Here is a 27575-nt window from a genome sequence, read left to right as displayed (position 1 = left end):
ACAAACATGTTATACTTACCTGCATATGCTTACCTGCTCAATAGTTTTGCACAAAGCCACCCCAAGCCTCCTCTTCTTGGGTCCCCCGCTTGTGCTCCTGGCTACTACCCCCCCCCCACACTGAGTGCCCCAACAACAAAACAAGTAGCTTGCTGTGGGCGGCACTCGTACGTGATACCTCCCGATGCTCTGTTGATAGCCAATGACCCTCGCTACTGTATCTGAGCCATTGAGGATCGAGAGAATCGAGAGTCTTGGGTCTTGCGCACATCGCTGGGTCAAGATCAGGCTCAGGTATGTATTTAGGGGGGTAAAATGCAGTAAGGTAAAAACATTTTGCCTTTACAACCACTTTAATTTTTATACAATTAATACCTTTGCCTTTTTGGTATTTGGTTTAAAGTAGAAGTATAGACAAAGCTATTTTGGCTATATTTCTCTTGTAGGTCACTGGAGTGAACTTCGTTCCAGCTGAAAGCAGGATAAAGTCTGATGTCACCTGACATCACTCAGCCGGTCCAGGCTCAGGAACGATCCCGACAATATGGTCGCAATCCACTCAAAAGCCTGAAACCCGCACCTGGCTTAGCCTCTCAGCGATCTGCTGGGAGCCTGAGCCAGCCACTCCCACCCCCTCCACAGCCCAGTGCTCCAGTGAGCGCTAGAGGGGGGAGAGCAGAAAGCCGATGACTGACAGTCACTGCTCCCTGCTCAGAACAGAGGGGAGAAAAGTGCAATCAGCGGTGTTTGTTTGCTCAGTTCTCACTGCAGAGCCAATGGTGGACAGATGCAGCATTGGATCAATGCTTCATCCAACTAACTATAATCCTGAGGAGAGGATAGTGGGGGAGATTTACTAAAACTAGTGCAGCTGTGCATAGTAACCAATCAGCTTCTAACTTTACCTTGTTCAGTTTGGGTCCTTTCACACAGGCTTTCTGCCCGGAAGACTCAGTTTTGCTCAGCAGGGATCGATCTGCCGATCCCTGCTGAGCAGGCGTATGACAGGTTCGTTTCCGCTTACTTTGCAGAGACAGAGCTGTCGGGTCCCTGCTTTCCCCTCTGGGAGATCGGATGATAACGAACCGCTTGTCCATTTTCATCTGATCCTATTCGATCCTTCAGACGGATGGAAAAAAGAGTTTCCATCTGTCTGAATTTCACAGACAGGATCGGATCGGTTGGCAGCGGGTGTCAGCGGACATGTTACCACTGACATAGAGGTGCATAGAGCATCTGTTAAGGTCCGCCTGAAACACTGGCAGGCGGACCTGACCGGAAAGCCCGTGTAAAAGGGGCCTTAAGCTTTGACAATAAAACCTAGAAGCTGATTGGTTACTATGCTCAGCTGCACCAAATTTAGTGTGCACCAGTTTTAGTAAATCTCCCCTATTGTATTAACCACTTGCCGACTGCTGCACGACTATCTACGTCGGCAGTCAGCCCCTCACAGGCAAAGTGACGTAGGTCTACGTCGCTAGCCTGTGAGGGTCTAGGGAGCGAGCGCGCGCCGCCGGAGGCGCACTCCCGCGTGGCCACGGACCCCCCCCCCCCCCCCGCGCGTGACCGGCGGACCCGATGTCCGCCGGTCACTCTGCGATCGCCGCTGCAGAGGGAGAAAGTCAGGCAGCTTGTGTAAACAAGCCGCCTGTCATTCTCCCCTGTGTAGAAACTGTGATCACACGGTTCTACTATGTAGAACCGTTGATCACTGTTTCTACAGCTCAACAGACAGCCAATCACAGTTAGAATCACGCCCCTAGGGACACACACAGCCCCTCCCTCTCAAATAAAGTTAACCCCTTCACTACCAGTGTAATTTTGCAGTAACAGTGCATATGTATAGCACTGATTACTGCAGTAATGTCACTGGTAACCCCAAAAGTGTCAAAAATGTCAGTCAAGGGTCCGATCTGTCCGCCGCAATGTCGCAGTACCGCAAAAAAAATCGCAGATCGCCGCCATTACGCGTTAAAAAAAAAACAACAAAAATGACAAAAATCTTTCCCTTTGTTAGTAAACGCGATAACTTTTGCGCAAACCAATCAAAATACGCTTTTTGCGATTTTTTTTTTTTTTTTTTTTTTTTTTTTTTTTTTTTTTTTTTTTTAACCAAACATATGTAGCATAAAACAAATTGGCCGAAAATGTTAAAAAATTTACATTTTTTTGGGGGGAATTTCATATAAAAAAATTTGAAAAATATTGTTATTTTTGCAAAATTGACGCTCTTTTTTTGTTTATAGCGCATGATCAAAAAATCACACAGGTGATCAAATACCACCAAAAGAAAGCTCTGTTTGTGGGGAAAAAAGGACGTCAAATTTGTTTAGGTACAGCGTCGCACGACCGCGCAATTGTCCGTTAAAGTCACGCAGTGTCGAATCGCAAAATACCCCCTGGTCAGGAAGGGGGTAAAATCTTCTGGGGCTTAAGTGGTTAATATGTACATTTTAGCCCTGGTGACGGGGGTCGTTTTTGGACCCCCAAAATTCACTGGCTACTCCTTGGATTGTCCCCCTAACTTTTATCTGAAACAGTTGTATCTGGAGCTTTTAGTACTGGTGTGGCATTTCAATTTACTATTTGTAGAGTGAAGGCCTAGTATGCAAATGCAGGAACCTAGTATGGCATGTTTTATTATTCAGAGATATTACTCCTTTAACAAAAGTAACAATTACTCTGTTAAATATGAAAAAGAAATGTAAGCAAACCTAGAAATAATGAAAATAATCTTTTTTTTTTTTCTTTTCTTTTCTTTTCATGATGGGGTGTGACTCGAACATAGCATTGTGCATGGCTGCAAGCACAACAGGAAATGAGGTGAGTAATGCTGTTTGTGAGTTTTGGACTTTTGCTCTGCTTATATTACACATTTGTGTTTATATACAGTATGTATAATGAAAGTAAAATCTGTCAGGCTGAGAGAGTGGACTGGATCAACGATTTCTGAGCATTTCATTAGGTCACCAGTTTTTTAGGATTAATGTTTACCTATTTCCTAATGGGAAACTGGCAAAGGATGTCTTCACATCACACAACTGCAATTTCCCCTTTCCCTGTCTGCCCCAAGACCTTAAATCAGTTAGTAGGGTTCACCCATTTATCACAGTGGTCCTTTTCTTAAATCAGGGTGGTGACCAGTTAGTGAAATACCTGACTATTAGGTACAAGTGAAATCTGTACCTTCTTTACAGTTCAATTGATTGACTTGTTAAAAAACCATCACGTTTCTTAGTTCAAGTAATGGGAACCACTATATTGCTTTTGGTACCTTAATAGCAAAAGCTAAACTAGCAAACCACTAAATACACAGATCAAATATATGAGAGCTGGTTTAGTTGACAAAGAATTTGTATTGCTGTCCATCCAATCCTGAGATTTACACAGCCCCATCACACTTTACCCCTAGCTGGAAAACATGAGTTACCGTTAAGAAATATAATGGTATCTTCCTACCACTAAAAAAACTAAATAAAAATATGCGCACTGCATAATACACCCAATGGCCACAAGGTCTGTCCAAATCCGTATTAGGTGACTGTCCTAAAATATTGTGAGTTGTAGTATAAAAACAAAAGGTTGCATAAGTCCATCCACCAGGGCTAGCTTGTCCTAAGAACAGAAGCTGACTCTAGCAATGTGGAAACAAAAAAGAAACTTGAGAGTCGTCTCTTAAGCCTAGTACACACCACTATTTGTTTTTTTTTTTGTTCAACCCAGAAGTCTCAAGGAATAAAAACTGACAGCTCGGATCAGAGCCGCTGTACTAACTGTGCAATGTTAGTACAGGAATCTCTCCTGCTCTTCTATTGTGTTCTTACAGTGGGTCAGAATACTCAGGTCAGCGCTCTCAGCTGGTTGAAAGCGCAGATTGGGAACCCGTTAGCAGACAGTTTTCCGTCATACTCCTTCGACAAAAGCTGGCTGAAGTGCCCGCTTCTGTTGGACCGGCTGCAGTACACATGTGCCGAATGTCGGACGGTTTCTATCGAATCGGCCTGACATTTGGCCTGTGTGTACTAGGTTTAAGTGTAGACTGTATAACTTTAATAGATTCATAAGTTAGGCAATTCACATGGTACTAAAAACTGGAAGGCTCATCAATGATAACATTTTGGGTACAATCTCCACTTTCTCAGTAGAGGAACGCTGGCGGGTTCAAGGTAAAAGCCGCTGACATGGATATGGAAGCCAGCCAGGACCATCGAATGTGATGGAGTGTTTATCATTAATGAGCCTTCCTGTTTTTAGCACCATATGAGTTGCCTAACTTGTGAATCTATTAAACAGTCAGGCGCTTCTCTTTCTTTTTCTTCCTCCCAATAACCTTATGACATGACAGTGAAAGAGTGCCAGCAGATTGATGAGGTCATCCTATTGCAAATACAATGAAAGATCTACATGAAAGATTGAACGCTTGTGATAAGGAAGGGTTTACTTCCAGATTCAAGTTTTCAAGCACATGAACATTACAATGGTTACAAGTTTCCCTGGCCAGGATCCAGTTTGGTGTTCTGATAACAATTGAGAACATTTTTCGTCTCTCAATTCAAAAATGATTGTCGATTTGTCCCTATTGGCTCCTTAAAAATTGAACAAACGTTTTAAATGGAATTGTACTGGAGTATGGCTGGCTTAAAGTAGAACTTCACTTAAAATAGAACATTCTGCTTATCCCTCTTCTACCTCATTTCTCTGCCAACATTGGGAAATGTGTTTTTTTTTTTTCTTTCTGGGGAGCAGCTTTCTATTTTTGACAGGTACTTGCTCCCACTTCCGCTTTTCTTGCCTAGGCCCAAAACAAATCCCCCTCCCCCCTTTACACATCCCAGGAGGCTGCAGGACCAGTCTGCAAACACAGCACGTCTCTCATATGCACAGTTGGAGCCGGCTGTGAAACAGCAGGAAGTCCCTGCCGGGACCCAAAGACCGGTGAAGACAGTGCTGGACTGGGGAGTATTTAATAAAAGTCAGCAGCTGCAATATTTTGTAGTTGCTGACTTTTATTTTTCTAATAAATGGCCAATGTTCCTTTTTAAGTTCTGTTTTAAAAGAGGTTGGAATAAAATTCAGTGTCTTACACTAGTTGTCGTTTAAAAAAGAAATGTAATGTTTTATTCATGATTACATGATGATGCACTAATTCGTATCTTTTATATCTGTCTGAAGTTCAGCTTTAACCTTGCTTTGTTTAAATCAGAGATTATGCTGTAAAAAATGGAGTGATGTCTGCTAGATGAGTAACATGAATTTCTGAAAAGAAACACTTGTTTGTTTATATTGGTCACGTCGGTAGTCATAGGTTGAGTTATGACCACAAATGAAACTGTATTGTTACAGTATTTATTACAACACTTGTTTATTGAGGATAAAAAAGGACTGACAGAGTCAATGAAATTATCATACTACAGCAAATGTACAGTATATACTGTAATCCGTCATTAAGTGGGATTAATGGCTTCAGGCTCACATGTGAATTCAGCCAATCCAGTTAGGGGTCTGCAGGTATCCTGAAGTGGTAAAAAAATTAATTGACATCAGTAAAAATGATTTTTATGAAAAACTTTTTATCAGTAAGGCCTCTTTCACACGGCGATCCGATCCGATCTGCCTGTCAGTTTTTCAGGCGGACCTGATCGGATGCTCCATGCATCCCTATTGAGCAGCATATGTCAGCAGAGACATCTCCGCTGACACCCGCTGCTATCCCATCCTATCGTGGAATCCGGACGGATGGAAACCCTATTTTCCATCCGTCTGAAGGATTGGATCGGATGAGAACAGACAGGCGGTACATTATCATCCAATCTCCCCAAAGAGGACAGAGGGGATCTGACAGCTGTCTCTGCACACAGAGCGGAGACGGAGCTGTCATCCGCCTGCTCAGCGGGGATCGGCGGATCGATCCCCCGCTGAGCAGAACAGACTCCATCGGGCCGTGCGCTCGTGTGAAAGGGGCCTAAGTTTTTAGGTATTCCTGTAATGTGTCCTGCAACTGATTTCTGCAATGTGTCCAGTTCTGGTGTATAGACAGTGGGCATCATTGTGAAAGTGATGCACATTGAAACCACAACGTTGTTTTCATCTTCATTTTCTGTACCCAATGCCTTTATTTTATGGTTAGATTAAAACACTTTATGACTATATTGAAGCTATTGAACATAGATGTAGATTTTAATTCTAGTCAGATTGCATTGAGAGTTGTCCTTCAACTCTAGTTGCTGTGAGGCTTTAAAGTACAACTAAAGGCTTGTGTCCTGTTTGACAGTCCAAACAAGTCTCCAGTCTAGGTACTATGTGATTCACAAGCCTCGTGAAGTAAACAAACATTTTCATTTGGCTTCCTTGACTGAGCCAATCCTTCTTCATTTGAGTTTCACACACTCCCCCTTCCCAGACACTGCAGCTCACAGTAGGAGGGTATTGGCACTAGACTAGGCAGTGCCTCAATCCAAAAAGCAGTGGGCAGGACTAGGTGTGTCTAGGTGCTGATTGACCAGCTATAGGCTTATAAATCAACAGTTACAATGCCAATAGTCCTGTCCCCTGTAACATCTTCTCATCTTACTGTAGTACAGGCAAGCGTAGCATACATGAGGGTGGCAACTCCTCTCGGAATTCAGGAGCAGTTCCCGGAATAGTAATAGAGGGGAAATCTTCAAATGGGGACACTAGTTCTGGTAACCTGGGGGTCCCCAAGAAATTCCTTTTAATTTGCAAGGATTTTCTCTCACTTCCTGTTTGGCTATGGAACAGGAAGTGAAGGGAAATTTCTGCGATGAAACACGGATGAAGAAAAAAAAAAATCTGACAGGAGTTATAACCCTCATTTGCTCTATCCAAAATGGAAAAAAAAACATTTTGCCTATAGTTCTACTCTAAGCGTATGCCATCCCAACAATTCATATTCCTGATATGTGCCTGCTGTACCATGTACTTGTATGAAATCATATCCTCTTCTCTTTGTATTTCTTCCTTTGTGGGAAATACCTGGTGATCCTCCCTGTCCCCTACTTTCTTATTTGAAACTGACCACACCAGAGCATAAAAGCACATCCATCCCAGCACAGTTGGTTTTCTGCTGTCTTCTAATGATCAAGACTTATGCTGACACACCACCCTGCACAGCTCTTCACTGGGAAGATCAGTGTCCTCTTGTTTCTCTACCTTCTGATGATATCCCCTCCCCCCCTTGCAGTCTCCACCCCCCTTTTTCTAATCTCCTTATGCAGCTGGGAACAGAGATTATGTGATTACTTATGATATATAAAAATATATATGTGCTCACCGGCCACTTTATTGGGTACACCTGTTCAATTGCTTGGTAACTCAAATTGCATCTCGTGTCAAATCACATGGCAACAATGCATTTAGGCATCTAGAAATGGTGAAGTCGATGTGCTGAAGTTCAAGCTGACCATCAGAATGGGGAAGAAAGGGGATTTAAGTGACTTTGAACGTGGCATGTTTGTTGGTGCCACACAGGCAGGTCTGAGTATTTCAAAAACTGCTGATTTACTGGGATTTTCACACATGACTATCTCTAGGGTTTACTGAGAATGGCCCGAAAAAAAAGAAAATATTCAGTGAACTGTAGTTGTGTGGACCAAAATGGCTTGTTGATGTCCGAGGAGAATGGGCAGACTGGTTCAAGATGATAGAAAGGCAACAGTAACTCAAATAACCACTTGTTACAACCAAGGCATGCAGAATACCATCTCTGAATGCACAACACATCGAACCTTGAAGAAGATGGGCTACAACCGCAAAAGTCCACACCGGGTGCCACTCCTGTCAGCCAAGAAACGGAAACTTGGGCGCCATTCACACCTGAGCGTATCGTTTTCAGTCGTTTTTTGGGGTGTTTTTTCAGGTATTTTTCAGGCATTTTTTGCAGGTGTTTGGAGGCAGACATTGACATCTAACAAAAACGCTTGTAATCTGCCAAAAAAGAAGCTCATGTACTTTTTTGAGCTTCAGGCATTTTGCTTCAGGTGGCAAAATGCTCATATGTGAACAGGGGCCATTAAAATGAATGGGATTTTGCTTGTTGGACGTTTTGAGACTTCAGGGATGAGCATTTTACCAGCTGAAAAACGCTCAGGTGTGAACAGGGCCTAAGGCTACAATTCGCACAGGCTCACTAAAATTGGACAATGGAACATTGGAAAAATGTTGCCTGGTCTGATGAGTCTCTATTTCAGCTGCGACATTCAGATGGTAGGGTCAGAATTTGTCGTAAACAACATGAAAGCATGGATCCATCCTGCCTCTTGTATCAACGGTTCAGGCTATTGGTGATAGTGTAAAGGTATGGGGGATATTTTCTTGGCAAACTTTGGGCCCCTTAGTACCATTTGAGCATCGTGAAATGCCACGGCCTACCTGAGTATTTTTGCTGACCATGTCCATCCCTTTATGACTACAGTGTACCCATCTTCTGATGGCTCCTTCCAGCAGGAAAATGCACCATGTCACAAGGCTCAAATTATCTCACCACTGGTTTCTTGAACATGACAATGAGGTCACTGTACTCCAATGGCCTCCACAGTCACCAGATCTCAATCCAATAGAGCACCTTAGGGGTGTGGTGTAATGGGAGATTTAATGTGCAGCCAACAAATCTGCAGCAACTGCATGATGCTATCATGGACCAAAATCTCTGAGGAATGTTTCCAACACCTTGAATCTATGCCACGAAGAAATAAGGCAGTTCTGAAGGTAAAAGAAAGGGGGTCCAACCCAGTACTACCAAGATGTACCTAATAATAAAGTGGCCAGTGAATGTGTGTGTATATATATATGTATGTATATATATATATATATATATATATACAGGGAGTGCAGAATTATTAGGCAAATGAGTATTTTTGAGGATTAATTTTATTATTGAACAACAACCATGTTCTCAATGAACCCAAAAAACTCATTAATATCAAAGCTGACTATTTTTGGAAGTCGTTTTTAGTTTGTTTTTAGTTTTAGCTATTTTAGGGGGGTATCTGTGTGTGCAGGTGACTATTACTGTGCATAATTATTAGGCAACTTAACAAAAATCAAATATACAGTATACCCATTTCAATTATTTATTTTTACCAGTGAAACCAATATAACATCTCAACATTCACAAATATACATTTCTGACATTCAAAAACAAAACAAAAACAAATCAGTGACCAATATAGCCACCTTTCTTTGCAAGGACACTCAAAAGCCTGCCATCCATGGATTCTGTCAGTGTTTTGATCTGTTCACCATCAACATTGCGTGCAGCAGCAACCAGAGCCTCCCAGACACTGTTCAGAGAGGTGTACTGTTTTCCCTCCTTGTAAATCTCACATTTGATGATGGACCACAGGTTCTCAATGGGGTTCAGATCAGGTGAACAAGGAGGCCATGTCATTAGCTTTTCTTCTTTTATACCCTTTCTTGCCAGCCACGCTGTGGAGTACTTGGACGCGTGTGATGGAGCATTGTCCTGCATGAAAATCATGTTTTTCTTGACGGTTGCAGACTTCTTCCTGTACCACTGCTTGAAGAAGGTGTCTTCCAGAAACTGGCAGTAGGACTGGGAGTTGAGCTTGACTCCATCCTCAACCCGAAAAGGCCCCACAAGCTCATCTTTGATGATACCAGCCCAATCCAGTACTCCACCTCCACCTTGCTGGCGTCTGAGTCGGACTGGAGCTCTCTGCCCTTTACCAATCCAGCCATGGGCCCATCCATCTGGAACATCAAGACTCACTCTCATTTCATCAGTCCATAAAACCTTTGAAAAATCAGTCTTGAGATATTTCTTGGCCCAGTCTTGACGTTTCAGCTTGTGTGTCTTGTTCAGTGGTGGTCGTCTTTCAGCCTTTCTTACCTTGGCCATGTCTCTGAGTATTGCACACCTTGTGCTTTTGGGCACTCCAGTGATGTTGCAGCTCTGAAATATGGCCAAACTGGTGGCAAGTGGCATCTTGGCAGCTGCACGCTTGACTTTTCTCAGTTCATGGGCTGTTATTTTGCGCCTTGGTTTTTCCATACGCTTCTTGCGACCCTGTTGACTATTTTGAATGAAATGCTTGATTGTTCGATGATCACGCTTCATAAGCTTTGCAATTTTAAGAGTGCTGCATCCCTCTGCAAGATATCTCCCTATTTTTGACTTTTCTGAGCCTGTCAAGTCCTTTTTTTGACCCATTTTGCCCAAGGAAAGGAAGTTGCCTAATAATTATGCACACCTGATATAGGGTGTTGATGTCATTAGACCACACCCCTTCTCATTGCAGAGATGCACATCACCTAATATGCTTAATTGGTAGTAGGCTTTCGAGCCTATACAGCTTGGAGTAAGACAACATGCATAAAGAGGATGATGTGGTCAAAATACGCATTTGCCTAATAATTCTGCACTCCCTGTATGTATGTGTGTGTATATATATATATATATATATATATATATATATACACACACACACACAAACACACACAGTGGGTCAAATAAGTATTGAACAGGTCACCATTTTTCTAGGTAAATTTCTAAGGGTGCTATTGACATGATATTTACACCACATGCCGGCAACAACCCGTGAAATCCATACATACAAAGAAACCAAAACAAATAAGTTCAGAAATTAAGTTTGTAATAAGATGGAATGACACAGGGAAAAAGTATTGAACACATGAAGAAAGGGGGGGGGTGCAAAAAGGCATGGAAAGCCAAGACACCAGCTGAAATCTATCAGTAATTAGAAAGCAGTCCTGTCCTTTGTCAGTGTAAATTAATATCAGCAGGTTCAGTCTCAACCGATGGCCTATAAAAAGGTTTCACATTACCAAGGGGTCTCACAAAAAAAAACATCTCATGATGGGTAAAGCAAAGAGCTCTCTCAAGACCATTGCAATCTTATTGTTGCAAAACATACCGATGGCATTGGTTATGGGAAGGATTTCTAAACTTCTGAATGTTCCTGTGAGCACTGTTGGGCCCATACTCTAAGAAAATCATTTCACCATTTCAGCGCAGCCCTCTACCAGAAAATTCTAGAGCACTTCATGCTTCCCTCTGCTGAACAGCCTTATGGAGATGCTGATGTCATTTTCCAGCAGGACTTGGCACCTGCCCACCCTGACAAAAGTACCAATACCTGGTCACATGATCATGGTTCACTGTGCTTGATTGGCCAGCAAACTCGCCTGACCTAAACCCCACAGAGAATCTGTGGGGTATTGTCAAGAGCCCCAACAATGCAGATGAGCTGAAAGCCGCTATCAAAGCAACCTGGGCATCCATAACACCTTAGCAGTACCACAGGCTGCTTGCCTCCATGCCATGCCTCATTGATGCAGTAATTCATGCAAAAGGAGCCCCGAACAAGTATTGAGTGCATACTTTACTGTACATGAACATACTTTTCAGTAAACCAACATTTCTGTATAAAAAATCCTTTTTTTTATTGGTCTTATGTAATATTCAAATTTTCTGAAATGTTCTGAATTTTGGGTTTTCACTAGTAACCCATAATCTTCAAAATTAATAGAAATTCTTGAAATATATCACTTTGTGTAATGCCATCAATATAAAATATATGAGTTTCATTTTTTTAATCGAATTACTGAAATAAATTAACGTTTTGATGATATTCTAATTTTAGGAGGTGCGTGTGTGTGTATTTACAGTGGGGAAAATAATTATTTGATCCCCTGCAGATTTTGTAAATTTGCCCACTTGCAAAGAAAGGAAGGGTCTATAATTTTATCATAGGTGTATTTTAAATGATAAAGGCAGAATATTGACCACAATTCCAGAAAAAACACATGATACAAATGTTATAAATTGAGTTGCAGTTCAGTGAGTAAAACAAGTATTTGATCCCCTACCAACCAACAGTAAGCCTCCGTTCATATTAGGTCGCTCCAACTAAGGGGGCGACCTGTGAAGTCGCGTGCAGCGCGACTTCGGCGCGACTTGCACGGACTTCACATAATGGAAGTCAATGCAAGTCGCCTCCAGGTCGCCCCAAAGTAGTACAGGGCCCTTTTTCTAAGTCGGAGCGACATGTGTCGCTCCTATTAGAACGGCTCCTGTACTGCACAATGGGAGCTTGAGGACTGGCTGACAGGTCGCGGTCCAAGTCGTACCAGCGTGAATGCGGTCTAATTCTGACTCCCACAGACTGGCTACAGTATGTGATCATGTGATACACAGATTACTCCTGTGAATTTAAGAAGGTGCTCCTAACGACAATTCGTTATGTGTATAAAACACACCTGTCCACAGAATCTTTCTTCCATTCAAACCCACCATTATGGGCAAGACCAAAATAGGTATCAAAAATGTTTTTCCCTAGTGTGTGTGTGTGTGTGTGTGTGTGTGTGTATGTATGTATGTATGTATGTATATATATATATATATATATATATATATATATATATATATATATATATATATATATAAAATAATATATACTGTGTGTGTTAGCACTGCATTGGCAATATACAGATATGTTATGTAAATGTAACAGGTATCCTAAATATACCTGGTATTGTTTCTAAACAGGAAGCTTGGTCGTGTCTTGGAAAAAGTGGACATAATCCAGCTAAAGGAGGCATATAAGTGGATAATCCACCCCATGATTTCTGATGAACTGGGGGTTCAAGCTGTGAGCAAGGTAACTTTCAGGATTTACTAAACCCATGCATGGTTCTTTCATTCTGTCTCTGCTTTCCTTAGGGGTGCCATCTCATCCTTTTAAAACTGAACATATATGAATTACATAGTATTAGTATCTGTGTTTATTTAAATGTCAGTAATTGGCACTGTATGAATCTAATTTCTCTGTCGCTCATTGACAGACGTAGTCCTCCTTGATTAATATCAACTCGGGTTATACTGCCCTCTACAGGAGTAGGACTAGACAGGAAAGAAAACGTTCTGGCCACACCCTAGGGGCAGTCCCAGAGGGTATATCCTCTCACTTCCTGCTACAGCAAATCAGTTTTTTTTTCTGTCTAGTTAGGAGTAAGGACCTAGATTCCTTCCTAGGATCTTCGGTCCTGGCAAGATTTTTTTTTTAGAAATTACTTTTTTAGACAGCTTTTTTTCTCCAGTGTTCCTGTGAGATCTTCAATCAAGTACGCTGAAACTGGGCGACGGGCTGGATGTTGAGATCCAGTGGTCACCCCAGTTCAGCCTACGAGCGCGTGCAGGCCATAGCTCCGCGCTGGGTCGGCCGCGACATAGTCCCACTGGACAGGGACTGACCCTGCCAGTTAAACGTCTCGCCTGGACGCCAATGACCAACAGAGTCACGACGTCCGTATTGGTCGACAGCCCCCCCACCCCGGTGGAGAAGGGTTCTGTCAGGAGTTGGCGCCCGCCTGGTTCCGGTATGGTGAGTAGAATGTTCCCCCTCTCCCCCTGTCGGGTTGTTGGTGGACGCGGGCCCCTCTCTGGGATGGTCGGACACTCGGTTTTCTGGGTCTCCCCTCTATCCTATAACAGGTCACAGATCCCCCAATTTGAGTGTGATTTTTGTGAATAGAAACCAGGAGGCTTGGTTTGGGAGCTGACTATCTAAAGTCACTATATGACTGTAAGGGTGACTGAAGTCAGTGGCAGACTACTAAAAGGCATTACTATTGAGGTATAGAGGTATCCTACCTGTCTAGTGTGTACACAGGCCGATGCCTATGCCTGAGCTACTGCAGCCACAGATCGCCATCCCTCCAGAAAGCCGGTCACTTCCACAGGCCACACAGCCTCCCGCAGGCCGAGGCACTTCCGCAGGCCGGACAGGCCGAATGCACACATCCCGCAGGCCGCTTGCAAGCCGCCGCTATCCTACACAGGCCGCCGCCATTTTCCTGCAGATCGCACGAGGCCACCATATTGGCGTAGCCTCGTGTCTCCAGCATGGGGGCGGCCATGTTTGAGGTGACCAAACACCTCGTGGAGTAATTGGGAGGCGCCGGAAGGCGTGTAAAGGGGCGGAGCCGCCTCCTTGGCCCAGGGAAAGCAAGCCAAAGACTTCCTGTCTGTAACAGACAGTGCTGGAAGCAGGTTGATAAGAAACTTCTGTGCATCAGGTGAGCCTTGGGGTCTCTCTCTCTCTCTCTCTCTCTCTCTCTCTCTCTCTCTCTTTCTGAGGGGTCCAAGCAGGTAGACTGAGGGGCGCTACTGCTCTGGGGGACTAAGTTTAAAAAAAAAAAAAAAATGTTTTTTTCTTGCACTTAATTTTTTTGTGTTTGCTGGCAAGTGTCTTGTTACATGAACCCTGCCACTCATGTATCCCCACCTGATCCCCTCGGGGTGGCCGCAGGACCCTCCAGTACCCCACTTGTGATGATGCATTATCAGCAGTTTTGGAGTCTTTGGTATCCCGGGTGGAGGTAGCCTGTCAGGGACGGGGGTCAAGAAAAGCGACCCCCGCCTACCCCTATGTCATCTGATACTTCAGATACGGATTCTGAGCTGGTCATTGCCGGGAAACCTTGAATCTTGAGGTTACACCGGCAGAGGTAGCTGAGACTCATATTCCTTTTTTGGTACTAGCAAACCTACCAAAACGGTAAAGGGTTTCTCTTGCCCAAATGGGGTCTTCCCGTAAACGAGCCCCTGCTATTTCCAAACGCATTGCTAGGCGCTATCATTTTGAGGAATCCCTCATTACAAAGATGGACGGTACCACCAATAGTGGACTCACCGATTTCCAGACTAAATAAAGCCACTGTTATCTCATTGGATTGACAAAATGGGCCCCACCCATCTCTAGGGTGGGGTGACGTCTTCACCGGTTTTCGGATCCAGGGCTTTCCAGAATCCCGGATAAAGGGGTTCGCAAGGTCATATGGTCGGGATACAAGATCGAGTTTCGATCACTTCCACAGGTGCGATTCTTCCCTTCCAATATTCGACATCCCCGGGTCGCTTAAAAAGCTTTGCGGGGAACAGCTTGATGCAACAAGCAGTGGTAGTTCCCATTCCTTGGAAGAGTTGTATTCGAACCATAGGCGTGCGCACAGGGTGTGCCGGGTGTGCCCGGGCACACCCTAATCACCTAGGGCACATTAGCATTATCGCTCTGTTTGCCAGTGAGGAGATGGGAAAGATCTCCCTCGGACCTGCTCTGCCATAAGAGAAGTGCCACACACTTCTATTTCACTTTGCCAGCAGGGAGAGTAATGTATCGGGGCCAAGTACATGTTGGCAAACACATGCATGTGTATTTAAACTTTGGGGTGCACACCCTAATGCAATAGGCTGCGCACCCCTATGAGTCGAACCTGTTCACAATGCCCAGGAAAAAGGGCTAGGTGCGTCCAATTCTGGTCTTGGAAGAGATGGAGTCCATCCATACAGTGGTGGCCTCCCTGCATCAGGGGGATTTCCTGGCGTCCATAGACATTTAGGATGCCTATCTTCATATCCCCATCTTTGCAGGACATCAGCGTTTTCTTTGCTTTTCCCAAAGATCATCCCTGGTTCCCACCAGGAGACTGAACTATCTGGGCCTAATTTTGGATACATCCTTGGCAAGAGTGTTTCTCCAGGCGGAGAAACTCCAGAAGATTCAGTCAATGATTCGGATGTTGCTGTCCGTCAACTGGCTGGGATTGATGGTCGCCTCCTTAGAGGCAGTACCGTTTGCCCAGTCTCATACCCAAATTCTCCAAAGAGGAGATTCTTCTCACATGAAATCGGAATCCCGATTCCCTGGGCAATCGGATCCGATTGAGCGAGCAGACCAGGGAGGCTCTGGTCTGGTGGTTTCGGTCTCCGATGCTCAGCCAGGGGAAGTCATTTCTTCTGATAAATTCCAGGTTACCGATAAAGGTGTTGGAACTGAGAGCGATCAGACTTTGTCTGATTTACTGGACCGAGCAGCTCCAGGGCAGTCCGGTTCGGATCCAATCGGACTATGCCACGGTCATGACTTATGTCAATCGCCAAGGGGCACCAAGAGTGCCCTGGCGGCCATCGAAGTGGCCAACATTCTTTATTGGGGGAACAGTTGTTCCAGTTCTCTCCGCGATATTTATCACGGGGGTGGACAGGCAGATTATTTCAGCCGTCAGATTCTGGATCAAGAGGAACAGTCTCTTCGTCCAGAGGTATTTCACCAGCTGTCCCTTCATTGGGGCACCCCGGATATGGATCTGTTGGCAGGTTGGCTCAACAGGGCTCGCGCCCGCGATCCTCTAGCGGACGCAGCAGACGCGCTGAGCGCCCCGTAGGGGAAGTATCAGCTACTGTATGTCTTCCCCCCTCTCAAGTTACTGCTGAGATTTCTCCGCAGGATAGAGGTGGAGGGAACTCCAGTTATCCTGGTAATTCCGGGCTGGCCTTGTCAAGCCGGGTACGCCGACTTGGGCAGGCTAGTCGCAGACGCTCCTTGGAGACTTCTTCTCAGGGAGGATCTGCGGTCTCAAGGACCGATCTTCCATCGTGCTTTACAGTCTCTGGTTTTAACGGCCTGGCCATTGAGACCCAGGTTCTGAAGGACAAGGGGTTGTCAGCTTCAGTTATTCCTACTCTAATTAAAGCAAGGAAAGCGACTTCTAGCAAATTCTATTATCGCACATGGAAGACTTATATTGCGTGGTGTGAATCGTTGGGATTTCCCCCACGTACCTATTTGGTGACCCGAATTTTGGCTTTTCTGCAAAAGGGGGTTGAGCAGAAACTATCCTTGAGCACTATCAAGGGTCAGGTTTTCAGCGTTAGCAATCTTCTTTCAGAAGCCGCTGGCTACTCATTCCTTAGTGCGGAATTTCATCCAGGGGGTGCGGCACTTAGCTCCGCCAGTGCGCGCGCCCTTACCGCCCTGGGATCTTAATTTGGTTTTGTCGGTTCTGCAGAAACCTCCCTTTTAAAATATCAGTGAGATTCCCTTGCTTACATTATCCCAGAAGGTGGCCTTCTTGGTGGCCATCACTTCTGCACGCAGGGTGTCAGAACTGGCTGCATTATCATGCCATTCCCCATACCTAGTGGTTCATAGGGATAAGGTAGTTCTTCATCCGAAGCCATCCTTTCTTCCTAGGGTGGTTTCAGATTTTCATCTGAATGAAGATATTGTGCTACCTTCCTTGTGTCCTAAGCCCAATCATCCTCAGGAATGTGCGTTGCATTCCTTGGATGTAGTTCGGGCAATCAGGGTATACCTGAAGACTACGGAATCGTTCCGTAAAACGGATTCACTTTTTGGGATCACGGATGGCCCCAGAAAGGGGTTGCCTGCGTCTGCCGCGACTATCTCCAAATGGATTAGACAGACGGTGGTACAGGCTTATTCTATGTAAGGGTCGGAATCCTCCGTTCCCTGTTAAGGCGCACTCTATTTGGGCGCTCAGTACTTCCTGGGCCTACCGCCATCAGGCGTCAGGGGTCCAGGTTTTCAAGGCGATTACTTGATCGTTGGTTCATACCTTTACAAAATTTTATAAAGTTGATGTGATGGCATCGTCGGATGCCTCATTTGGCCGCAAGGTTTTGCAGGCCGCAATTTGAGGAGACCGTTGGTCTACCTCGAGGGTTTGTTGGGTTTTTTCACTTAGGTCTCATCTTTTTGCTCAATGAGTCCTTGATGCTTCTGGTTGGCTCCGGTTGGGCCTTCTGGATTTTGATTTCTGTTATCCCACCCCTCATTTGTGGCACTGCTTTGAGACGTCCCGAGTTGATATTAATCGAGGACTACGTCTGTCAATGAGCGACAGAGAAAAATGGATTTTTGTAAAATCTTACCGTAAAATCCTTTTCTCTCAAGCTCATTGACAGACGTAGTACCCGCCCCTCTGTTTTTGAGTTGGGTTGGGTTAAATTCTCTAAACACTGCTTTGTGACATAACTGATTTGCTGTAGCAGGAAGTGAGAGGATATACCCTCTGGGACTGCCCCTAGGGTGTGGCCAGAACGTTTTCTTTCCTATCTAGTCCTACTCCTGTATAACCCGAGTTGATATTAATCAAGGAGGACTACGTCTGTCAACGAGCTTAAGAGAAAAGGATTTTACGGTAAGATTTTACAAAAATCCATTTTTCCTCCTTATTCAGCTGGATGCACACAGAATACGTCCAGCCATGATCATTGCAAGCAATTGCTGTCTGGCTGTGCAAACAGTCCCTGTCATTGCATTGTATGGGCTGAGTGGTCGCAGTTATTCGCACACCTGTTAATCTAGACGCAGGAATCCGCAGGTTCTTGTCGCTGGAAATGGCAGGGTATGCGATCGCCCATGTTAATTCACTACACAAGCACACAGACTTTTTTGCAACCCTATTTTGCTAGGTCATTGTTAACTGGAAGATGAGGAGGGACAGCTTAAAAAAAGATTCTGTGACCATTTCTGGCCTTGTGACCATATTAGAAAGTCCTGTGCCAAATTCACGAAAGCCTGGAGACAGTTTGCCTTCCATTTTCATTGTGTGTAACAAATTCTGGTACTTTGTATGTGTTACATACTGGCACTATGGCTGTGACATATTTATTAAGAATTACCTCCATATTGGTAATGAGAAACGTGGAGGTAAATAAGACCTCTTCCAAGTTGGGACAAATTGTGTCACGTTACGTGAGCCTGTTGCAAGTTGCGCCAAAGAAAAGACAGGCTTCTAATAAACATTTACGACACTCTTTGTGAATTCCAGAGAAAGTTTTGATTCTCAATACCTTTGATGTAATCATTAGTATTCTATTTTTCCATTTTAAGTATTTATATAGCACTGCAATTTTCACATCCCTTTATAAACCTGTACAGTCCCTGCCCACAATGAGCTTACAATCTAAAGTACTAGGACCAGTTTGAATTCTCACTGCTTTGGACTTTCCTTTCTCTTTTTTGACAATTTATTTATTATTTAATAAATGGTACCATTTGCACGTTTTTGCAATCTCATTGCACTATTTAATATGTACGTGGGCTCACAATACCTTGCCTAAGGTTGTGATCCTATGTTGTTTGTTATTAATTGTTAGTTAAATCACATTATATGTACATGTTTCAATAACATGCATCACCAGTAGCGCAGCTTTACTATTGCTATTTGCTATTTTGGTGTTTTCCCACTTTTAGTTGCAGCTTTTTTTTTTTCATTTTCATGTGTTTAGCGCGGTTATTTTTGTTAAAAACCTTTACATGTGCACGTCTGTGCGTTTAGGAGCTTGTGTGTCTGGTGCAAACAGTGAAAAAGGGCTAGCATAGAGATCTATCACCAGGACATATCTGTTACTAGTTCTCATGAACCCATGGCTGGCCAAATATTAAATGTTGCCCCCCCCCCCAAAAATAAAAAATTACACCAACCAAAAGGCCCACACAATTTTATTTTGTATCATGATAATTAAAACGTAAAATTAAATGTATCAGGAAGTCAGATTTATATGCAACAGCACCTTGTCTACATGCACAATTATATGACATACCATTATGTTCAATTCCAAACCACAAACTCCAGTATTATTTTGTCTGAATGTCTGACTTCATTGCGCACACCACAATCGTTCCCCGGAGGAGACCCTCTGCCTCCTCATACTCATCAGTTTGCACTACGGACGGCAATATGAGATGGGGAAATGCCGCCTGTAACGCCCCGCAAACCGATGACACTCCAAACTGCTGGAGAAAAAAATCTTGGGCATCAATTTGCTGCTTGGGTCCAATGGTAGGGCCGCCCCGGAATGAACCCCCTATGATCAGAGGGCACCCAGACCAAATTTAGCAGCTGCATTATGTATGTGTTAACCCCTTCATGACTATGATAATTAAAATAACTTTACAGTAAAAAAAACTGACATGAGTCACATGTTGCATACTTGCCTTTCTGGCAGGCAGTGTGTGTCCAGTCAGCCAGCATGGGGTGAAAAGAGGACACCACTGTATCCCTTCTACAGTCTATAACTGTAAGGCCCCTTTTACACGGGTCCGATTTTGTTTTTTGTTTTTTTTCTCAACAGGGGATCTGTCTCTGATCCTCTGCTGAGTTGGGGATGACAGGTCTGTCTCCGCTCCGCTTATGCAGAGCGGACACAGGCCCTTCTGCTCTATGGGAAGCTGAATGTAAACGGACCACCTGTCCCTTTACACGCAACTGCCCTCTGATCTGGCCAGACAGAGGGGGAACGAATCCCCTTTTGTTTTTGTTTTTTACACCCTGGAGCAAGCCGGGTGTAAACGGACACATGCCTGTTTATTTCTGACTTCCTATAGAGGGGCCAATCGGGTCCAGCTGAAAAACAGACAGCCGGACCCATTCGGATCTCTCGTGTGAAAGGGGTCTTACAGGGAAACGTATGTTATCCATCTGGCTGTGCTGTTTGACAAGGTTGTATAAAGCTCAGAAATGGATGGAAAGAAATACAAAACATTTGTCGGGTAAAATAACTCCCATATATTCTCTTAAAGGTCCCGATTACACTATGTGCCCTTACCTGTGTTCTTCCTCATGGATAAACACAGGTAACTGCAATGACACTCAGAAAGCAATAGTTTTCTATGTGTCATGGTCACACCAGAACATGGTGTTTCTCTACGTTCCAGAGCTGTGCGATATAATGCAAGATGTTTGCATAATATCGCACCTGTCTGGATAGCCCTGCATGTCACAGCACAGTGCACTGCACTAAAAGGAATGTCACTTTTGCATGTCACATAAAGATAAAAAAAAAAGGGAGCTGTGTGATGTGATAAAACACGCATCAAACTGCCCCCCCCCCCCCCCCCATGGAACTGCAGCCCAAAACAGCTGCTAAACTGGTTTATTCCCATGGCAGTGTAAAAAGGGCCCATATACATTTCACCTGTGTATTTAGCCGTTTGCCTGCAGTTCAGTTTTACTATTTAATACTTCATGTTAGATTTTTTCTTGTTGTTTCTCTTCTTTACACATATTTGTGGTGTGATATATTGTGACATGGGATTAGTTGCCTCTTTTGTTGTGCAGACATGATTACTCTCCCCAAGCTCGTTTACCTCATTCTTATTGCTGATATATATATTGTATATATTTTCTTGTTTTATTTTTAGAGTGCATTTGAAGTCGGGGTGGTGTTTTGTCACCAAGAAACTGATGAAGACTGCCACTTCCTGTAAGTGACACTGCTCCAGTGCTCTGAAACTGTTCCTGTTACTACAGCAAACTCACCAAATATATCTCATTAGTAGGCTAGGGAAAATACTGTAAAGGGCGTTTAGAATATTAGTCATTAGAAAATATTTTCTTCAACTAGAATTAACAACTGAATGAGTCACTCAATGTCCTCGTATATATATAATTTCTTGCAATTCAAAATTATAAATAGTCTTCAGCAGTGTGATCCAAACCTTCATCAGCTGTGCATCTCCCTCCTAATCATTGCCTGGTCTACCTATAATTCTGACACTGTTTACAAGGCTGGATAAGTGTCCTATTTACTTTACTGTAGCATGTGTGACGTTTAGCTGTTACCAGTGTTAATTTCGTCGACTAAAACCGACTAAAACGTTTTCGTCGACTAAATGAACACAATTTTAGTCGACTAAAATACGACTAAAACTAAAACAATTCAGATGACTAAAATACGACTAAAACTAAAATGGCATTTTAGTCTTAAGACTAAAATGCGACTAAAACTAAAATGGCATTGTAGTCATAAGACTATAACTAAAACTAAATTGAAATTTGCTGCCAAAATTAACACTGGTGTAGTGCTGTGCTAGTGCATGCTCAAAGCTTAATATCATAAATAATAACATATTCGATTTTTCACTCACACAGGACCAGCAGTAGTATATAATGCTTAAATAATGCATTACAAATTACAATTGAACTACACCCATTCGATTATAGATGACTAAAATGAGTTATAGTCGACTAAAATGTAAGATGTTTTAGTCGACTAAAATGTACTGGAGTTTTAGTCGACTAAATACGACTAAAACTAAAACACTTGCAGAAGACTAAAATGGGACTAAAACTAAAATGCCATTTTAGTCCTAAGACTAAGACTAAAACTAAATTGAAATTTGCTGCCAAAATTAACACTGGCTGTTACCTGTCCCTATGGGTGTTGTGTTGCAGATTAACTAAAAAGCAAAGTTACGCCAGGAGCAATAACATAGGGCCATAGGGTCCAGGTGGTCAAAATAATACTGTGATTTTATATATATATATATATATATATATATATATATATATATATATATATATATATATATAAAATAGTTGCAAGATAATCAATAATGAATATTAACCGTTAATTGCCCCAACACTCAATGAATGTAATTTTTCACTGTGGATTATGGGATGATAATTCTTCAGTCTGATGAATATGAACTAGTTATGGGTATTCCTTGTCTAATTAAATTGATTGGATCTGAATGAACGAATTGGGAATATGCCATTCGATGACCTGGAATCGTTTAAGATTTTGGGTGGTTGAATGTTGTTTTTTTTTTTTTTTTTTTTTTTTTATCCTAATTATTTTTATCCCAATTATTTTTTCATATTATATTATATAATTGTTTTATATTTACCTTTATTTGATTATTATGGCTTTATTATTGTACTTTTGTACTACTGTTGGTTCTTTTGTTTGTAAAATGACTAAAAGGCATTTTGAAAGTAAAAAAAAAAAAAAAAAAAAAAAAGCCATACTTTTTCTCTTTTAACCACTTTAGGTCAGCCCTTTAGCAGTTTTACTGTACAGGGTGTCACCTGTGCACAGGATCATGCGTATATTCGTGATCCGACACTTCCAGGTAGGGGGAGCACGTGCGCACTGCCCGCGTCTCGCCTCCACTGTGATTACACACAGCAGAAGCTTATCAGTAGGTGCAGGATACTCAATGTCCTCTGTCACCCGCTGATCATCCGACAGAAAGACAGAACTGCGATCTGCCTACATAAACAAGGCAGATCGCCATTCTGACAGGTGGGAAGGGATGGAGTTTGTGACCCTGTAAAGCAGGGAATACATTCCATCTCTTCCCCTAGCAAAAGCACCTCACACAGTGTAGAAAAACACTGGCTAGGCACACAGTTAACCCTTTGATCGCCCCCAATGTTAACCCCTTCCCAGCAAGTGTTATAAGTACAGTGACAGTGCATATTTCTCTTACGTCCTTTGACTGACGCAGCTCTTAATGCTTCTTTACTAATGGGTTATGCGCCATCTACAGGAGTAGACTAGGCAGTGAAAAGTTTTCACTCGACACGCCTATAGGGGCTGTCCCTTACGACATAACCCCAGACACACTGTGCTCTCAAATCAGTTTGTGTATAGCAAAAAAAAAAAATACACGCAGTAGTGATCAAATACCATAACAAAAAAGCTCTAATTGTGAGAAAAAAGGACATACTTTATTTGGCTACAGTGTTGCATGACTGTGCAATCGTCAGTTAAAGTAATGCAGTGCTGTTACACAAAAATGGCCTAGTCATGAAGCGGGGTAAATCTTTCAGAGGTCAAGTGGTTAAAGTCATTGTAAACCCCTGCATCATATACCCAGTGAAGTGATTGGCCTCAGGTGATACACAGAGAAGAAACAAATCCTCATACGTAAGTTGTGCCTGTTTTTCTGCAGTCTTAACTTTTCTACAGCCATGAAAATTTCAGAATTTATAAAGCGTCTGAGAGTTCAGAAAAACAGGAAGGAGAGCTGACGTTACACATTGCAGAGCTCAGTGAGGAGAGCTAATTGGAGAGAAGGGACACACCCCCCTCCACACAGCACACAGGAACAGAACGGAGGCTTTCAATCAGCTGCAGATCCCTCCCCGTCACCTTTTTTCTTCTGGTGTCAGGAAAACTTGTCAGAAGTGATTCATGCTGATAACAGAGGAACGAAGCAGCAGACAGAAGTTACACTAGTGCTCTAAATTGAGACAAGTACACACTATGGAAGGATATGCTTTGTTCATATTTCATGTCTGAGGTTTACAACCACTTTAAGCCTCTCTCTGGGCAGCCCTTTTACAGTGAATTTTCAGTAGCTACATATTTATTGTAGCATTTATCTGGTATTATGATTATTGTATTTCATATACATGCTAGCTCTTATAGCCAACTGTATATTAGGCAATACAATTAGTATTGTGAATGTTTAGCGATGCTCGTCCAGTTTACTAAAGAGTCTGTTGTTTTCAGTCAGTTCAAACCCATGGACTTGTAGTAAAAGTGCAGCAGTCATTTTGTAGTACCACAAAGCAGGAAGCAGAGCCTGCATATGTATTGTGCAAATACCATGAATATACACATTTACAAACTATACACAGAAGCAAGGCTTTTAAAAACACTGGCAAATTAAATTAGGCTGATCTTGGTTACAAATACTTCCCAAAACTGAAAAAAAGTTGCCTATTTTCCATCCTGCTCCTTCAAATCTTCTCGTCACTGTGGTCAAAAATAAATGTTTATTTTACTACACTAATGATTATAAAAATCCAACAAACATTTTTAGAATGAAAAATTTGGAACAAAATTCTATTAGTGTATAGCTGGCTTCAGATGCACGAGGAGAAAAAAATTAAAGCAAACCTACAGCTAACACTTTAGCAACAGTTTTCTTTTTCTTTTTCGCATAAAGTTTTTACATAAACTGCCACTTTTGCTGGACAGCTTAGTCTAGTAAAGGAAATTGAAAAATAACCAACTTACTGGGCAGATCACCAGGTGAAAATAGGAGAAAACGAATGCAACCACTACATCTAAAAATTGGTAAGGTGCAGTATAAGACATTTTTTGGGGGGCTGCAAGAAATAAAATTGCAAAAATAAAACTAATGCAGCTTCCACATCTAAGGACTGGTAAGCTGCAATATATTGCATATTTATTTTAAACTAGGTGTTGACAACCAGTGTTAGCAGATAAGTATTTTAACCTCTTGCCGACCACCCACTGTACTATTACTGTGGCAGGGTGGATTGGCTGCGCAACATCACGTAGTACTACGTGATTTTGTGCACAAGGTCTCGGCGGCGCGCGCACGCCTCAGCCACGCTCCCGCTATGTTTAGACACAGCGGGAGGCGGCCCGCGGAAGGAGCGGCGGTTGCCACCGGCCTCCCACGATCGTCAGAGAAACTGACAGAAGACCAACCTGCTTATGTAAACAAAGTCGGCGAGTCTTCTGTCAGACAGGCAGGGAGAGATCAGGAGTTTCAGCTAAGCTTAACCTCGATCTCTCTATGCCTGTCACACCTCCCCCCCCCCAGTCAGTAAGCATATTTAGGCATACATTAACCATTTTGATCTCCCCCAGTGTTAACCCCTTCCCTGCCAGTGTCATTTATACAGTAACAGTGCATAATATATAACACTGATTACTGTATTAATGTCACTGGTCCCCAAAAAGTGTCAAAAATGTCAGGGGCACGATCTGTCCGCGGCAATGTCACAGTCCCGCTAAAAAATGCTGAACGCCGTCATTACTAATAAAAACAAAAAAATAAATAAAAATTCCAAAAATCTATCCTGTAGTTTGCAAATGCTATAACGTTTGCGCAAACCTATTAAAATATGCTTTTTGGGATTGTTTTTTTACCAAAAATATGTAGCAGAATACAAATTGGCCTAAACTAAATAAAAAATTTGATTTTTAAAAAAAAATTTTTGGAATGTTTTATAGCAGAAAGTAAAAAATATGGCGTTTTTGTCAAAATTATCGCTCTTTTTTTGTTTATAGCGCAAAATCTAAAAACCGCAGAGGCGATCAAATACCAGCAAAAGAAAGCTCTATTTGTGGGGAAAAAAGGACATCAATTGTATTTGGGTACAGCATCGCACGACCACGCAATTTTCCGCTAAAATAACGCAGTGCGGAATCACAAAAAATGGCCTGGTCATTAAGGGGGTAAAACCTTCCGGAGCTCAAGTGGTTAATCTATTAAAAAACACAAAAGCACCGAAGTGTAAGAAAAACAGACAACTGGCTTATTATTAATTTGGGATTCCAAGAGGAACAGACCTGACATTTTCTTATGTCAGATAATAACTGTGCCCTGAGTCATGAGTTCAAGTGACAAAACGAAATGCATAAAAATAACCCACAAATAAATTACTGATACAAATAAAACAATGCAAATTCTAAGAAAGTGCAAAGATGATAATCTGGGATCAGCATTATAGTTAATGATAGATGATCACCGCAAAGATCACTGTCAGAGGCACCGGAATAGTGTTAAACAATAACAATTAAAGGACAACTTCAGTTTAAAAAAAAAAAAATATTCCCAGCTACATTCAGCGCAGCTTAGAGCGGCCACCAGAACAGAGAGACACAAACAGTAGTAAGACCTGACAGAGCTCCTAACACATCCCACTCTACTTATTGCACACAAAAAAATAAAAATGATTTTGTCACCAAGACAGAAAGTAAGAAGATATCTCCCTTATGGGGGGGAGGATTGAGGAATCTATCCTGCCAGATATTGTCATTCAGGCAACTGTGGCATTGAGGTTTGAATACCCAGTGATCTGATAGGATGCATTTTCCATATGACACCTTCGATTTTTCAATCAAAGTTTGTCAAGCTTGGTGGTGCCACCAGGTCCACCCATGACTAAAATTTCAGCCAATTTAGCAGGAATGGGCCAAAAATGGATCCAGGTATGACCAGCTTTACTAGCAGCTTAAATTTATATGCTTAAAGCGGAGTTCCGGCCTCGGGGGTCAATTTTAGCTAAAAATACCCCCGGGACAGTCAGGACTAGTACATTCCATAATGGATAGCCTCTGTACTGTCCCGGGTCGCACTTACCTGTAGGAAGAAATACTTACCTTGAAAATTTCTTCTCCAGCGCTGCCATCTCAGGTGTGGGCAGCTAAAGCCGCAGTGTCCCTCTTCGTGTCCTCTTCCGTGACGTCAGAGTCCCACAATGCGCCTGCACTGGCCCCGCTCGTCACTTCCGGGGCAGGCGTGGCATCCCTGCACAGCTTCTGGGCATGCTCAGAAGCTGTTTAGCAGTGAATGCCGCGCGTTGAACCGGAAGGGACAAGCGGGGCCGGTGCAGGCGCATTGACTCCTGGGATCGATGACGTTCAGCTCCCAGGAGTCATCACAAACTGGAAGAGACGCAGAGGGAGGAAGTGGAAGGGAGGTGAGTATATTTTCTTCTATAATAAGGTAAGTGACCAAAAAAAATAAAAAATTGTCAGTATCCATTTCTTTTTCAGGTTGCATTCAGTAAGCGGATGGCCCAAAATCTATTTTTTTTGATTTTGAGGCCGGAACTCCGCTTTAAGTTAAGAATTGTACTTAAAGTGGAATTTTAGTTGGAAAATGAAGTCCTGCTAGATCACTGCAGGTTGGCTCCTTTTGCATGTATAGCTATGTAAAACATTAAAAATATGTGGCTATTCAGTTTAAAATCCAGTAATACACTGACTCACCCTGCTCTGCACATGCTTAGTTGCTCTCTATTTTTAGGCACTGTACCAAATTTGTAGAGGCCGATCTTCTGCCAGCCTAAAGGTTTACTGCTGTTCAGAGGCTCTGGGCTTCAGAAAAATGTCAGCCTCCAGCAACAAGAAATAGGGGCAATGCTGGAGGCAATTTACAGCACACACTAATTTTGGTAGCATAAATATTAATGTGGAATGTATGCTCCTT

At 42.9% G+C, this 27575-nt stretch overlaps 1 protein-coding gene across 1 annotated transcript in view; it reads left to right on the top strand.

Annotated features, from left to right (window-relative positions):
- Positions 1-27575, top strand: part of PUS10 (pseudouridine synthase 10) — a 176750-nt gene that overhangs the window by 60457 nt on the left and 88718 nt on the right. Inside the window, exons 5-7 of the mRNA XM_082251355.1 lie at positions 2789-2823; positions 12548-12659; positions 21012-21073. Coding sequence (XP_082107481.1) covers positions 2789-2823; positions 12548-12659; positions 21012-21073 — 209 coding nt within the window. The remainder of the gene's footprint in view (positions 1-2788; positions 2824-12547; positions 12660-21011; positions 21074-27575) is intronic.

The sequence above is a fragment of the Pelophylax lessonae genome, assembly GCF_965119305.1.
Source record: "Pelophylax lessonae genome assembly, chromosome: 3".
Classification (NCBI taxonomy): Eukaryota; Metazoa; Chordata; class Amphibia; order Anura; family Ranidae; genus Pelophylax; species Pelophylax lessonae.
Note: the sequence above shows the minus strand (reverse complement) of the source record. Positions and strands in the feature narration are given on the sequence as shown.